Source organism: Salvelinus sp. IW2-2015, unplaced genomic scaffold (genome assembly GCF_002910315.2).
Source record: "Salvelinus sp. IW2-2015 unplaced genomic scaffold, ASM291031v2 Un_scaffold3496, whole genome shotgun sequence".
NCBI classification, from domain to species: Eukaryota; Metazoa; Chordata; class Actinopteri; order Salmoniformes; family Salmonidae; genus Salvelinus; species Salvelinus sp. IW2-2015.
This window is the reverse complement of record NW_019944776.1, coordinates 5,201-20,138: the sequence shown is the minus strand read 5'-3', so window position 1 is coordinate 20,138 and position 14,938 is coordinate 5,201. Positions and strand designations below refer to the sequence as shown.

Genomic DNA, 14,938 nt, shown 5'->3' with positions numbered 1-14,938 from the left:
GTTGGTTGAGTTCAGTGTTTGTTAAGAGAGGTGAAGACTAGGGCCTGTAGGACTGCCTAGTTGATAGTGTGGTTAAGAAGGTAGAAACTAGGGCCTGTAGGACCTGCCTTGTTGATAGTGTTGTTAAGAAGGTAGAAACTAGGGCCTGTAGACCTGCTTTGTTGATAGTGTTGTTAAGAAGGAGAAACTAGGGCCTGTAGGACCTGCCTTGTTGATAGTGTTGTTAAGAAGGTAGATAGGGCCTGTAGACCTGCCTTGTTGATAGTGTGTTGTAAGAAGGTAGAAACTAGGGCCTAGGACCTGCCTTGTTGATAGTGTTTGTAAGAAGGTAGAACTAGGGCCTGTAGGACCTGCCTTGTTGATAGGTGTGTTAAGAAGGTAGAAACTAGGCCGTGTAGGACCTGCCTGTGTTGATAGTGTTGTTAAGAAGGTAGAAACTAGGGCCTGTAGGACCTGCTTGTTGATAGTGTTGTAAGAAGGTAGAAAACTAGGGCCTGTAGGACCTGCCTTGTTGATAGTGCTGTTAAGAAGGTAGAAACTAGGGCCTGTAGGACCTGCCTTGTTGTAGTGTTGTTAGAGAGGTAGAAACTAGGGCTGTAGGACCTGCCTTGTTGATAGTGTTTTAAGAAGTAGAAACTAGGGCTGTAGGACCTGCCTTGTTATAGTGTTGTTAAGAAGGTAGAAACTAGGCCTGTAGACCTGCCTTGTTGACAGTGTTGTTAAGAAGGTAGAGCAGTGCTTTATTATGGACAGACTTCTCCCATCTTAACTACTGTTGTATCAATATGTTTTTGACCATGACAGATTACAATCCAGGGTTACTCCAAGCAGTTTAGTCACCTCAACTTGCTCAATTTCCACATGATTTATTACAAGATTTAGGTTGAGGTTTAGTGAATGATTTGTCTTTAAAACACATGCTTTGTTTTTTAAATATTTAGGACTAACTTATTCCTTGCCACCCACTCTGAAGCTACCTACAGCTCTTTAAGTGTTGTAGTGATTCAGTCTCTGTAGTAGCTGACGTGTATAGTATTGAGTCATCTGCATACATAGACACTGACTTTATTCAGTGCCAGTGGCATGTCCTTGTAGATTGAAAAAAGTAAATGGCCTAGACAGCTGCCTTGGGAATTCCTGATTCTACCTGGGATATATTTGAGTCTTCCATTAAAGAACACCCTGTGTTCTGTTAGACAAGTAACTCTATCTACAATATAGCAGGGGGTGTAAATCCATAACATAGACATTTTTCCAGCAACAGACTGTTTGATAATGTCAAAAGCCGCACTGAAGTCAACAAAACAGCCCCACAATCGTTTTATCATCAATTTCTCTCAGCCAATCATCAGTCATTTGTGTAAGCGCTGTGCTTGTTAAGTGTCCTTCCTTATAAGCATGCTGAAAGTCTGTTGTCAATTTGTTTACTGTGAAATAGCATTGTATCTGGTCAAATACCAATTTTTCCAAAAGTTTACTAAGTGTTGGTAACAGACTGATGTGGGCTATTAGACCAGTTGAGGTCTTTTATTCTTAGGTAGTGAATGACTTTAGCTTCCCTCCAGGCCTGAGAACACACACTCTCTAATAGGCTTAAACTTAAAATGTGGCAAATAGGAGTGTATTATCGTCGCTATTATTAACTGTCCATCCAAGTTTGTCAGACCCCGTGGCTTGTCATTGTTGATAGACAATACATTTTTTCACCTCTTCCACACTGACTTTACAGAATTTAAAATTACAATGCTTGTCTTTCATGATTTGGTCAGATATACTTGGATGTGTAGTGTCAGCGTTTATTGTTGGCATGTCATGCTTAAATTTGCTAATCTTGCCAATGATAATCTTAGTTTTGATGTTAAATATGAGTCACAGTAATACCCTCCAACTGTCACTTTAGTTTCATTTCTTTCCTCTGATCCGGAGGGTCGCTAGCAAGTGGATTCATATTTAATACGATATGTAGTGAGACAGCTTGATGTACCAGTACAACCCCTGGACAGGACACTAGTCTATTCTAATGTTTCTATAGTAGACAGCTTGATGTACCAGTACACCCCTGACAGGACACTAGTTCTATCTAATGTTTCTTAGTGAGACAGCTTGATGTACCAGGACGCCCCCTGGACAGGACACTAGTCTATCTAATGTTTCTATAGTGAGACAGCTTGATGTACCAGTACAACCCCTGGACGGACACAGTCTATCTAATGTTTCTATAGTGAGAAGCTTGATGTACCAGGACGCCCCCTGGACTTGATGTTCGGTAAGTTCTCTCTTGAATAAGAATGTTGCTAAATAAATTCTAATGTAAATGTGTTGCTTTGAGATGGTGATAAAGGTCACAGTTCGCGTTTGTTATGTAAATGCAAGCTGGGCTTTGGCTCCAACTCAGGGCAGGTCTCCGCGAGCCATGGCCAGTGAGACACGGACGCCAGTCCGCGGAGATGAAAACAGACCTTTCGGATAAAACACCAGGGTAAATCCTTAATGGAAAGTCGCCAACCAATCAGAACAGGAGAGCACACTTTACATTTTTTATTTTTTTATTTCTCACGTTACGTCAAAAAAGACGCTTGTGATGGGAAAGGGACGGGAGGATGAGGAGGTCGAAGATAAAACCTCTGACCCTGACCCCAAGAGGAGGGTAGACAGTCAGCCGTGAAGGAAGGAAGAAGGCGTGGTTCAGGTCAGAGGTCAGGGTTTAGTTTACCTTGGGTGGCGGTAGTCCTTGCCGGCGAACTTTGCCTTGTCTCCAAGCTCCTCCTCAATCCTGGAAGGGTCAAGGGTTAGGGTCACAGTTTCAGTCATAGAATCTCTAAAATGGCCATTGACATCCTAACAATATAACAAACTAAAATGTATCCATCTTGGAAAACATTCAATCTGGAAACAAGGCAACAGTAAACATGTCACACACAAATGATGCAGCATTGAAGCTTAAGAGGACTTTTGTTCAAAGTTCGGATATTTAGTTTAGTATAGCGCTCCCGTGTGCCAATCATGTGTAATTAGCTTTGTCTCTATGGCAACACGCACCATTCACCCAAGTTGGGTCAAAATTGGCCCAGTGGTGCTGAGATATGGCGTGTGACTAACTTCCTTATTAACTTACGAATGGACAGATCCAACTTCATCGGGGACACCTAGTATTGTATTGGTCAGGGTACAGTAGCTGTTGTCAGGGTCAATTCCATTTCAAGAACTGAAATTCCAATTCTCTTAAGGCTTTTCAATTTAGGAAAATGTTTCATTAATTGGGTTTACTTCTCTGCATTCATTTGCATATTTCCGTAGGGGAATGTCTTCTCTGTGAAGTGCGGGTACAACAATGCAATTTGCCAACCGCAATTTTAAAAAAATTGGCAAAGGGTAAAGTCTACAAAACTTTGTGCACTCTGTCCGTAAGATTGTAGTTTGGAACAGAAAACTGGATTGAGACTGAATGTTTAATTGAGAAAATAGCAGAATGTCAGCCATTTCATCTAGCTACATCTTCTCCCACTTCTGCCAAGTGGACTTCCTCTAATCACCATATTTGGAGTGGGAAGTTCTAAACTGATTCTTCAGATTTAAATTCTGAAAGTATTCAGACCCCTTGACTTTTTACACATTTTGTTGCGTTACAGCCTTATTCTAAAATGTCCCCCCCCCCTCACAAGCGACACACAATACACCATAATGACAAAACAAAGGTGCTGCAGAGATGGTTGTCCTTTGGAAGTTCTCCCATCTCCACAGAGGAACTCTGGAGCTCTGTCAGAGTGCTCATCAGGACCCTTCTCCCCCGATTGCTCAGGTTCTAGGAAGAGTCTTGTGGTTTCCAAACTTCTTCCATTGAAGAATGATGGCGGCCACTGTGTTCTTGGGGACCTTCAATGCTGCAACCGTTTCGTTTGTACCCTCCCCAGTCTGTGTCTCAACACAACCTGTCTCAGACGCTTATGGACAATTCCTTCGCGCGATGGTTGGTTTTGCTCTGACATGCATTAACAACTGTGGGACCTTATATAGACAGGTGTGTGCTTTCAATCATGCTGCCAATAATTTACCACAGTGTATTATAAGGCCCAGTATATTAATGAGTCAGGTGTGCAGTAGCTGGTGTATTCCTGTAGGGGGCAGTGTATTATAAGGCTCCAGTATATTAACTGAGTCAGGGTGCAGTATCTGGTGTATTACTGTAGGGGGCAGTGTATTATAAGCTCCAGTATATTAACTGAGTCAGGGTGCAGTAGCTGGTGTAAATTACTGTAGGGGGCAGTGTATTTATAAGGCTCTCAGTATATTAACTGAGTCAGGGTGGCCGTAGCTGGGTGTACTTACTGTAGGGGCCAGTATTATTGTTAAGAAGGTAGAAACTAGGGCCTGTAGGACCTGCCTTGTTGATAGTGTTGTTAAGAAGGTAGAAACTAGGGCCTGTAGGACCTGCCTTGTTCATAGTGTTGTTAAGGTAGAAACTAGGGCCTGTAGGACCTGCCTTGTTGACAGTGTTGTTAAGAAGGTAGAGCAGTGCTTTATTATGGACAGACTTCTCCCCATCTTAACTACTGTTGTATCAATATGTTTTGACCATGACAGATTACAATCCAGGGTTACTCCAAGCAGTTTAGTCACCTCAACTTGCTCAATTTCCACATGATTTATTACAGGATTTAGTTGAGGTTTAGTGAATGATTTGTCTTTAACACAATGCTTTTAGTTTTTTAAATATTTAGGACTAACTTATTCCTTGCCACCCACTCTGAAGCTAACTACAGCTCTTTAAGTGTTGTAGTGATTTCAGTCTCTGTAGTAGCTGACGTGTATAGTATTGAGTCATCTGCATACATAGACACTGACTTTATTCAGTGCCAGTGGCATGTCCTTTGTAGATTGAAAAAAGTAAATGGGCCTAGACAGCTGCCTTGGGGAATTCCTGATTCTACCTGGGATATATTTGAGTCTTCCATTAAAGAACACCCTGTGTTCTGTTAGACAAGTAACTCTATCTACAATATAGCAGGGGGTGTAAATCCATAACATAGACATTTTTCCAGCAACAGACTGTTTGATAATGTCAAAAGCCGCACTGAAGTCTAACAAAACAGCCCCCACAATCGTTTTATCATCAATTTCTCTCAGCCAATCATCAGTCATTTGTGTAAGCGCTGTGCTTGTTAAGTGTCCTTCCCTATAAGCATGCTGAAAGTCTGTTGTCAATTTGTTTACTGTGAAATAGCATTGTATCTGGTCAAATACCAATTTTTCCAAAAGTTTACTAAGTGTTGGTAACAGACTGATTGGTGGGCTATTAGAGCCAGTTGAGGTCTTTACTATTCTTAGGTAGTGGAATGACTTTAGCTTCCCTCCAGGCCTGAGGACACACACTCTCTAATAGGCTTAAACTTAAAATGTGGCAAATAGGAGTGGTATTATCGTCCGCTATTATTAACTGTCCATCCAAGTTGTCAGACCCCGGTGGCTTGTCATTGTTGATAGACAATACATTTTTTCACCTCTTCCACACTGACTTTACAGAATTTAAAATTACAATGCTTGTCTTTCATGATTTGGTCAGATATACTTGGATGTGTAGTGTCAGCGTTTATTGTTGGCATGTCATGCTTAAATTTGCTAATCTTGCCAATGATAATCTTAGTTTTGATGTTAAATATGAGTCACAGTAATACCCTCACAACTGTCACTTTAGTTTCCATTTCTTTCCTCTGATCCGGAGGGTCGCTAGCAAGTGGATCATATTTAATAGCATATGTAGTGAGACAGCTTGATGTACCAGTACAACCCCTGGACAGGACACTAGTCTATCTAATGTTTCTATAGTGAGACAGCTTGATGTACCAGTACACAGGACACTAGTTCTATCTAATGTTTCTTATGTGAGACAGCTTGATGTACCAGAGCCCCCTGGACAGGACACTAGTCTAGTCTATCTAATGTTTCTATAGTGAGACAGCTTGATGTACCAGGACGCCCCCTGGACTTGATGTTCGGTAAGTTCCTCTTGATAAGAATGTTTGCTAAATAAATTCTAATGTAAATGTAGTTGCTTTGTGAGATGGTGATAAAGGTCACAGTTCGCGTTTGTTATGTAAATGCAAGCTGGGCTTTGGCTCCAACTCAGGGCAGGTCCTCCGGAGCCATGGCCCAGTGAGACACGGACGCCAGTCCGCGGAGATGAAAACAGACCTTTCGGATAAAACACCAGGGTAAATCCTTAATGGAAAGTCGCCAACCAATCAGAACAGGAGAGCACAACTTTACATTTTTTATTTTTTTATTTCTCACGTTACGTCAAAAAAGACGCTTGTGATGGGAAAGGGACGGAGGGATGAGGAGGTCGAAGATAAAACCTCTGACCCCTGACCCCAAGAGGAGGGTAGACAGTCAGCCGTGAAGGAAGGAAGAAGGCGTGGTTCAGGTCAGAGGTCAGGGTTTAGTTGACCTTGGGGTGGCGGTAGTCCTTGCCGGCGAACTTTGCCTTGTCTCCAAGCTCCTCCTCAATCCTGGAAGGGTCAAAGGTTAGGGGTCACAGTTTCAGTCATAGAATCTCTAAAATGGCCATTGACATCCTAACAATATAACAAACTAAAATGTATCCATCTTGGAAAACATTCAATCTGGAAACAAGGCAACAGTAAACATGTCATCCCACACAAATGATGCAGCATTGAAGCTTAAGAGGGACTTTTGTTCAAAGTTCGGATATTTCAGTTTTAGTATAGCGCTCCCGTGTGCCAATCAGTGTAATTAGCTTTGTCTCTATGGCAACACGCACCATTCACCCAAGTTGGGTCAAAATTGGCCCAGTGGTGCCTGAGATATGGCGTGTGACTAACTTCCATATTAACTTACGAATGGACAGATCCAACTTCATCGAGGGGGACACCTAGTATTGTTATTGGTCAGGGTACAGTAGCTGTTGTCAGGGTCAATTCCATTTCAAGAACTGAAATTCCAATTCTCTTTAAGGCTTTTCAATTAGGAAAATGTTTCATTCTAATTGGGTTTACTTTCTGCATTCATTTGCATATTTCCGTTAGGGAATGTCTTCTCTGTGAAGTGCGGGTACAACAATGCAATTTGCCAACGCAATTTTTAAAAAAATTGGCAAAGGGTAAAGTCTACAAAACTTTGTGCACTCTGTCCGTAACGATTGTAGTTTTGGGAACAGAAAACTGGATTGAGACTGAATGTTTAATTGAGAAAATAGCAGAATGTCAGCCAATTTTCATCTAGCTACATCTTCTCCCACTTCCTGCCAGTGGACTTCCTCTAATCACCATATTTGGAGTGGAAGTTCTAAACTGATTCTTCAGATTTACATTCTGAAAGTATTCAGACCCCTTGACTTTTTACACATTTTGTTGCGTTACAGCCTTATTCTAAAATGTCCCCCCCCCCCCTCATCAAGCGACACACAATAACCCATAATGACAAAACAAAGTGCTGCAGAGATGGTTGTCCTTCTGGAAGGTTCTCCCATCTCCACAGAGGAACTCTGGAGCTCTGTCAGAGTGACTATCAGGACCCTTCTCCCCCGATTGCTCAGGTCTAGGAAGAGTCTTGGTGGTTCCAAACTTCTTCCATTGAAGAATGATGGCGGCCACTGTGTTCTTGGGGACCTTCAATGCTGCAACCGTTTCGTTTGGTACCCTTCCCCAGATCTGTGTCTCAACACAATCCTGTCTCAGAGATCTATGGACAATTCCTTCGAGCGCATGGCTTGGTTTTTGCTCTGACATGCATTAACAACTGTGGGACCTTATATAGACAGGTGTGTGCCTTTCCAAATCATGTCCAATCAATTTACCACAGTGTATTATAAGGCTCCAGTATATTAACTGAGTCAGGGTGCAGTAGCTGGTGTATTCCTGTAGGGGGCAGTGTATTATAAGGCTCCAGTATATTAACTGAGTCAGGGTGCAGTAGCTGGTGTATTACTGTAGGGGGCAGTGTATTATAAGGCTCCAGTATATTAACTGAGTCAGGGTGCAGTAGCTGGTGTATACTGTAGGGGCCAGTATTAACATAGGATAGTTAGGTTAGTATAAACTGACCTCATCAGGCTTGGTTTGTATTTGGCCAGACGTTCCTGATCTACAGGCGGCCCCAGTCTGATCTGTCCAGTGCAGAAGTCCGACCACCAGCGTCAGCGATAAAGTGTCCTCTGTCTCTCCGGAACGATGAGAACCATCCACACCCCCCATCCGTTAGACTGGGCCCAGTTCTACCCCTGTTATTCACAGAGAAGAGATGGTAGGGGTGTATTCATTAACGCACACTGTATTAAAACTGTAGCCAAACGGAAAAAAAGAAAACATGTGTTTTGTTATTTGACTAATTTTAAGGTCCCCCCCCTGTAATGGCCTGTTTGTCTTTCTGTGTGCTCCTAGTGAATACATCCGCAGGCCCTGTAATATAGCCCCTGTGGAGCAGCTCTGCGAGGGGGCCCTGTAGCCTAGTCCCTGTGGAGCAGCTCTGCGAGGGGGCCCTGTAGCCTAGTCCCTGTGGAGCAGCTCTGCAATGGGGCCTGTAGCCTAGTCCCTGTGATGCAGCTCTGCGAGGGGGCCCTGTAGCCTAGTCCCTGTGATGCAGCTCTGCGAGGGGGACCTGTAGCCTAGTCCCTGTGATGCAGCTCTACAAGGGGGCCCTATACTTACGCCTTGATGGACTCTGTGACGGAGCCGATCTGGTTGACCTTGAGGAGCAGGCAGTTACAGGCCTTCTTCTCCACAGCCTGCTGGATACGCTTGGGGTTGGTCACGGTCAGATCATCTCCCACCACCTGTAGAATAACAATGCATAGATTATAAAGGTTAACATCACGGAGTAACTAACAGTAGTGCTTGGGGTTGGTCACAGTCAGATCATCTACCAGGGATATATAGAGAACATATAGAATATACAGACCCCCTAGACCGAGGGGTAGAGATAAACAGTGAACTAAACAAACTGGACCCACCTGGATGTCGACGGCAGCGGTGAACTTTGACCATGCCGCCCAATCATCCTGATCGAAGGGATCCTCAATGGACTGGACTGGAGAGGGGGACGAGGAGAGGAGGAGTTAGAGAGGAAGGGTATGTGTGTGTGTGCGTGTGCGTGTGTGTGTGTACGTACCGGGATATCCCTTGATGAAGCTCTTGTACAGATCTCCCAGCTGATCCCCGGTGATGTACCTGGCAGGGTCGTCAGGTGACTTGAAGTCCAGGTCGTACTTTCCTGCCTTGTAGAACTCCGAGGCAGCCACGTCCATGCCGATGATGATCTTGTCTGGGTAGCCGGCCTTCTCAATGGCTGACTTCAGGAGCTCCAGAGCTGGAGGGAGAAGAAAGGGTTAAAGTATCACACCTCCGCCAGGGGGCCCTTTATAATAGTCCCCGTGGTGCAGCTCCACAAGGGTGCCCTATAGTAATAGTCCCTGTGGTGCAGCTCCACAAGGGGGTTCCTATAGTAATAGTCCCTGTGGTGCAGGTCCACCAGGGAAAGGATGCCACCACATATAGTAATAGTCCCTGTGGTGCAGCTCCACCAGGGAAAGGATGCCACCACGTATAGTAATAGTCCCTGTGGTGCAGGTCCACCAGGGAAAGGATGCCACCACGTATAGTAATAGTCCCTGTGGTGCAGCTCCACAAGGGTGCCCTATAGTAATAGTCCCTGTGGTGCAGCTCCACAAGGRTGCCCTATAGTAATAGTCCCTGTGGTGCAGCTCCACAAGGGAAAGGATGCCACCACGTATAGTAATAGTCCCTGTGGTGCAGGTCCACCAGGGGGCCCTATAAGCTCTTACCCTCGTTGTTCTCCAGGATGTTGGGTGCGAAGCCGCCCTCATCTCCTACGTTGGTGGCATCCTTTCCGTACTTGGCCTTGATCACGTTCTTCAGGTTGTGGTAAACCTCAGCTCCGATCCTCATGGCCTCGTGGAAGTTAGCCGCTCCGATGGGCAGGATCATGAACTCCTGCATGGCCAGCTTGTTACCAGCATGGCTACCACCGTTGATCACGTTGAAGGCCTGGAGAGAGGGAGGAGAGGAGAGGAGAGGGAGGGGAGAAGGAGAGGTGTAGAGGTTTAGAGCTTGTTTATATTGAGATTCTCAAGAGTAGCACCCTTTGCAGCACTCCTTGGCATTCTCTGCAGACATTTTTTGGTGCCATATCCCAGATGCTGTGCACTCGCACAATCCTGTCTCGGGAACTCTGTCACGGCTTTGGTTTTTTGCTCTGAACTGCACTGGCAACTGTGGGACCTTATATAGACAGGTGTGGTGCCTTTCAAATCATGTCCAATCAATTTAATTGTACTACGGTGGACTCCAATCATGTTGTAGAACACTCTCAAGGAATGATCAAGAAGGACAGGAGCTACATTGAGTCTCAAGAAAAGGTCTGAATACTTATGTAAATAAGGATTGTTATTTTTTTAAATGTATAAAATACCTATTACGGGGTATTGTGATGTCATTACGGGGTATTGTGATGTCATTACGGGTAATTGGTGATGTCATTACGGGGTATTGTGAATGTATTAACGGGGTATTGTGTGTCCATTACGGGGTATTGTGTGTAGATGGGTTGAGGACTATTATTTTGGGCTGTAACGTAAACAAAAATGTAGGAAAAGTCAGCGTCCTGAAGATACTTCTCGAATACACTGTGGTAAATATGATATCACAATAAGTATGGGACACCTTCTAATTAGTGGGTTCTATTTCAGCCATACTGTTGACTGACAGGTTATAAGTCGTGCGCAAGCCATGGCAAATCTCCATAGACAACATCGGCAGTAGACGGCCTTAGCTGAAAGCTCAGTGACTTTTCAACGTGGCCCGTCTTAGGATGCCACTTTTCAACAAGTCAGTTTGTTAAATTTCTGCCCTGCCTACGATCTGCCGCGGTCAAGTGTAAGTGCTGTTATTGTGAAGTGGAAACGTCTAGGAGCAACAACAACGTCTGAGCAGTGAAGTGGTAGGCCAGAACGGGACGCCGGAGTGCTAAGTGAACAAACATCTGTGGAAAGCCTTCCCAGAATAGTGGAGGCTGTTATAGAGCAAGGGGACCACTTCCATATTAATGCCCAATCGATTTTGGAATGAGATGTTCAATGAGCAGGTGTCCACTACTGTTGATCATGTAGTGTAGGTATATGATGGGGCAGGTTCAGGGTTAAAGGTTAAAGGCTGTAGTCACAGGCAGGGTGATGTCCTGGTTAATAGTGGTTATAGGTAGGTATATGATGGGGCAGGGGTCAAGGGGGGAGGAAATTAAAGTGTACTCACGGGGCAGGGGGATGTCCTGGTTAGATTATATATAGGTAGGTCATATGATGGGGCAGGGGGTCAAGGGGTTAAAGGTTAAAGGTTGTACTCACAGGGCAGGAGGAAGAGTTAAGCGTTAAAGGTGTACTTCACGGGCAGGGGGATGTCTGGTTAGATATATATAGGTAGGTATATGAATGGGGCAGGGGTCAAGGGTTAAGGTTTAAAGGTGTACTCACAGGGCAGGGTGATGTCTGGTTATACTGTATATAGGTAGGTATATGATGGGGCAGGGTCGGGGTTAAAGGTTAAAGGTGTACTCACAGGGCAGGGTGATGTCTGGTTATACTGTATATAGGTAGGTATATGATGGGGCAGGGGTAAGGGTTAAAGGTGTACCACGGGGCAGGGTGCTGTCTGGTTATACTGTATATAGGTAGGTATATGATGGGGCAGGGGTCGGGTTAAAGGTTAAAGGTGTACTCACAGGGCAGGGTGATGTCTGGTTTTATACTGTTATAGGTAGGTATATGATGGGGAGGGGTAGGGTTAAAGGTTAAAGGTGTACTCAAGGGCAGGGGATGTCTGGTATATGTATATAGGTAGGTATATGATGGGCAGGGGTCGGGGTTAAAGGTTAAAGGTGTCCTCAAGGGCAGGTCGGATGTCCTGGTTATACTGTATATAGGTAGGTATATGATGGGGCAGGGGTAGGGTTTAAAGTTAAAGTTTACTTCACGGGGCAGGGTGAATGTCCTGGTTAGATTATATATAGGTAGGTATGATGATGGGGCAGGGGTCGGGGTTAAAGTTAAAGGTGTCTCACAGGGCAGGGTGATGTCCTGTTATACTGTATAATAGGTAGGTATATGATGGCTCATGGGTTAAGGTTAAAGGTGTAACTCAGGGGCAGGGGGAGTCTGGTATACTGTTATATAGTAAGGTATATGATGGGGCAGGGGTCGGGGTTAAGGGTTAAAGTTGTACTCACAGGGCAGGGTTGATTGTCCTGGTTATACTGTATATAAGGTAGGTCTATGATGGGGCAGGGGTCAAGTTTAAAGGTTAAAGGTGTACTCACGGGGCAGGGCAGGATGACGTCCTTGTGTCCGGCCAGGTCAGCGATGTGACGGTACAGGGGCACTCCCTTCTCTGCTGCTCCTGCCTTGCAGACCGCCAGAGACACACCCAGGATGGCATTGGCGCCAAACTTAGCTACAAGCCAAGAGTTTTAAAACACCGTGATAAACATCTCCTCCAGTTGTAAAGTATTTTGCAGCTTTTTCAAGGGAGCATGGACATATTACTGGGAGATTGACTTAGTTGGAAGTGATCTTTCAATGTTAATAAAGTGAATTAAGATGAGATGTACATTTGTTCTCAGTTCCGTCCAAATCCAGCATGAATTTGTCGATCTTCTCCTGGTCAACAACGCTGAACTTCTGCTCAATCAGTTTGGCGGCGATGTCCTTGTTCACGTGGTCCACTGCCTTAATGGTACCTTCAGAGAGGGTAAGATCCATGTGATATTTAGAGATAGGCCTTCATGGAACACTGTCAGACCAGACCTAACGATCACAGAGACACTAGAGATCTCCTTTCTATACAATGGTCTCATCTGTGACAGCAGCTCCATTTAAAAGGAGTCTTTTAAAAGGAGTCTTTTAAAGGGAGTCTTTTAAAGGGAGTCTTTTAAAGGGAGTCTTTTAAAGGGAGTCTTTTAAAGGAGTCTTTTAAAGGAGTCTTTCTTCTTCTATGCATATTGGCAGTTCATAAATAAACAGGAAAAGGTACCACCTAATGTGATGGAGTAATTATACTCTTAGCTGGGAAGGTAGTAGTACTAGTAACAGTAGTAGTAAGGCAGCCCCCCGTAGTAGTAGTAGTAGTAATAGTGACTGTAGCCCAGTAGTAGTAGTAGTAGTGACAGTAGTAGTGACAGTAGTAGTAAGGCAGCCCCCCGTAGTAGTAGTAATAGTGACTGTAGCCCAGTAGTAACAGTAGTAGTAGTGACAGTAGTAACAGTAGTAGTAGTGACAGTAGTAACAGTAGTAGTAGTGACAGTAGTAACAGTAGTAGTAGTGGTAGTAGTAGTAGTAGTAGTGACAGTAGTAGTGACAGTAGTAGCAGTAGTAGTAGTATTAGTGACAGTAGTAGTGACAGTAGTAGTAGTGACAGTAGTAACAGTAGTAGTAGTAGTTGACAGTATAGTAGTAGTGACAGTAGTAGTAGTAGTGACAGTCGGTAGTAGTAGTAGTAGTGTACAGTAGTAGTGACAGTAGTAGTAGTAGTGACAGTAGTAGTAGTAGTAGTGACAGTAGTAGTAGTAGTAGTATAACGTAGTGACAGTAGTAGTAGTAGTGGCAGTAGTAGTAGTACAGTGACAGTAGTAGTACAGTAGTTAGTAGTGACAGTAGTAGTGTAGTACGTGACAGTAGTAGTAGTGACAGTAGTAGTAGTAGAGTACAGTAGTAGTAGTGACAGTAGTACAGTGTACAGTAGTAGTAGTGTGTAGTGACAGTAGAGTAGTGACAGTAGTAGTAGTGACAGTAGTAGTGTAGTAGTAGTAGCAGTGACAGTAGTAGTAAGTGACACAGTAGTGCAGTGACAGTGGTAGTAGTAGTGACAGTGGTAGTAGTAGTGACGTGGTAGCAGTAGTGACAATATAGTAGCGTAGTAGTAGCAGTGAGTGACAGTAGTAGCTCAGTAGTAGTAGTAGTGACAGTAGTAGTAGTGACAGTAGTAGTAGTAGTAGTGACAGTAGTAGTAGTGACAGTAGTAGGCAGTAGTAGTAGCAGTAGTGACAGTAGTAGTGACAGTAGTAGCAGTAGTAGTAGTAGTGACAGTAGTAGTAGTGACAGTAGTAGTAGTGACAGTAGTAGTAGTGACAGTAGTAGTAGTAGTGACAGTAAGTAGCAGTAGTGACAGTAGTGACAGTAAGTAACAGTAGTAGTAGTGCAGTAGTAAGAGTAGTAGTGACAGTAGTAGTAAGTAGCGTAGTGACAGTAGTAGTAGTGACAGTAGTACAGTAAGTAGTGACAGTTAGTAGTAGTGACAGTAGTAAACAGTAGTAGTAGTGACAGTAGTAGTAAGGCAGCCCCCCTTAGTAGTAGTAGTAGTGACAGTATATAGTCAGCCCCTTAGTATGTAGTAGTAGTAGTAGTAGTGTAGTAATAGTGACTGTAGCCAGTAGCACAACAGTAGTAGTAAGGCCTAACATTCTTTACCCTAGGCTACCTATCTGCCTACTTCAAATGGTGAAGACTCAATGGCCTGGCCCTGCTAAAAAAGCCTATTGGGCCCAGGGCACCATCTATCCACTCTATGGATCGGACCACCTTTTCCCAGGGTAGCGTGCCTTGTCTCATCTCTCAGCTCCAGAGCCTCATGGACACTGGTAGAGGCACGCTGGGCACGGCTGGCCCTGAACGGCTGAACACACAGAGAGAGAGGTTAAACTGCTGGGTCGGTGAACAACATCGCGGTTACGGTATGTTTGTATGTAAACCACTGCGAGCACCTTTGGCGGTGTGAGGTCCACCTCCACGGTGGGGGTTCCTCTGGAGTCGAGGATCCCGGCTGGATCTTAATGATAGACATCCTGACTAGAAGAGGAGGGGGGGTAGAGAGAAAACATTTAACATTTCAGATATCTTACTGTTTGCTCTGAGACAATC

The 14,938-nt window shown here is 44.4% G+C and overlaps 1 protein-coding gene across 1 annotated transcript; it reads right to left on the bottom strand.

Moving 5' to 3' along the window:
• Nucleotides 1-6,259: 6,259 nt before the first annotated feature.
• LOC112075978 (beta-enolase) lies at nucleotides 6,260-14,688 on the bottom strand. Its single transcript, XM_024142879.2, is given in 11 exon segments — nucleotides 6,260-6,499; nucleotides 8,057-8,134; nucleotides 8,136-8,192; nucleotides 8,195-8,230; nucleotides 8,660-8,788; nucleotides 8,966-9,042; nucleotides 9,124-9,321; nucleotides 9,797-10,019; nucleotides 12,343-12,476; nucleotides 12,634-12,762; nucleotides 14,600-14,688. Coding segments are annotated over 10 exon segments (1,026 nt in total). The 5' UTR covers nucleotides 12,665-12,762; nucleotides 14,600-14,688; the 3' UTR covers nucleotides 6,260-6,436.
• Between the last annotated feature and the right edge of the window lie 250 nt (nucleotides 14,689-14,938).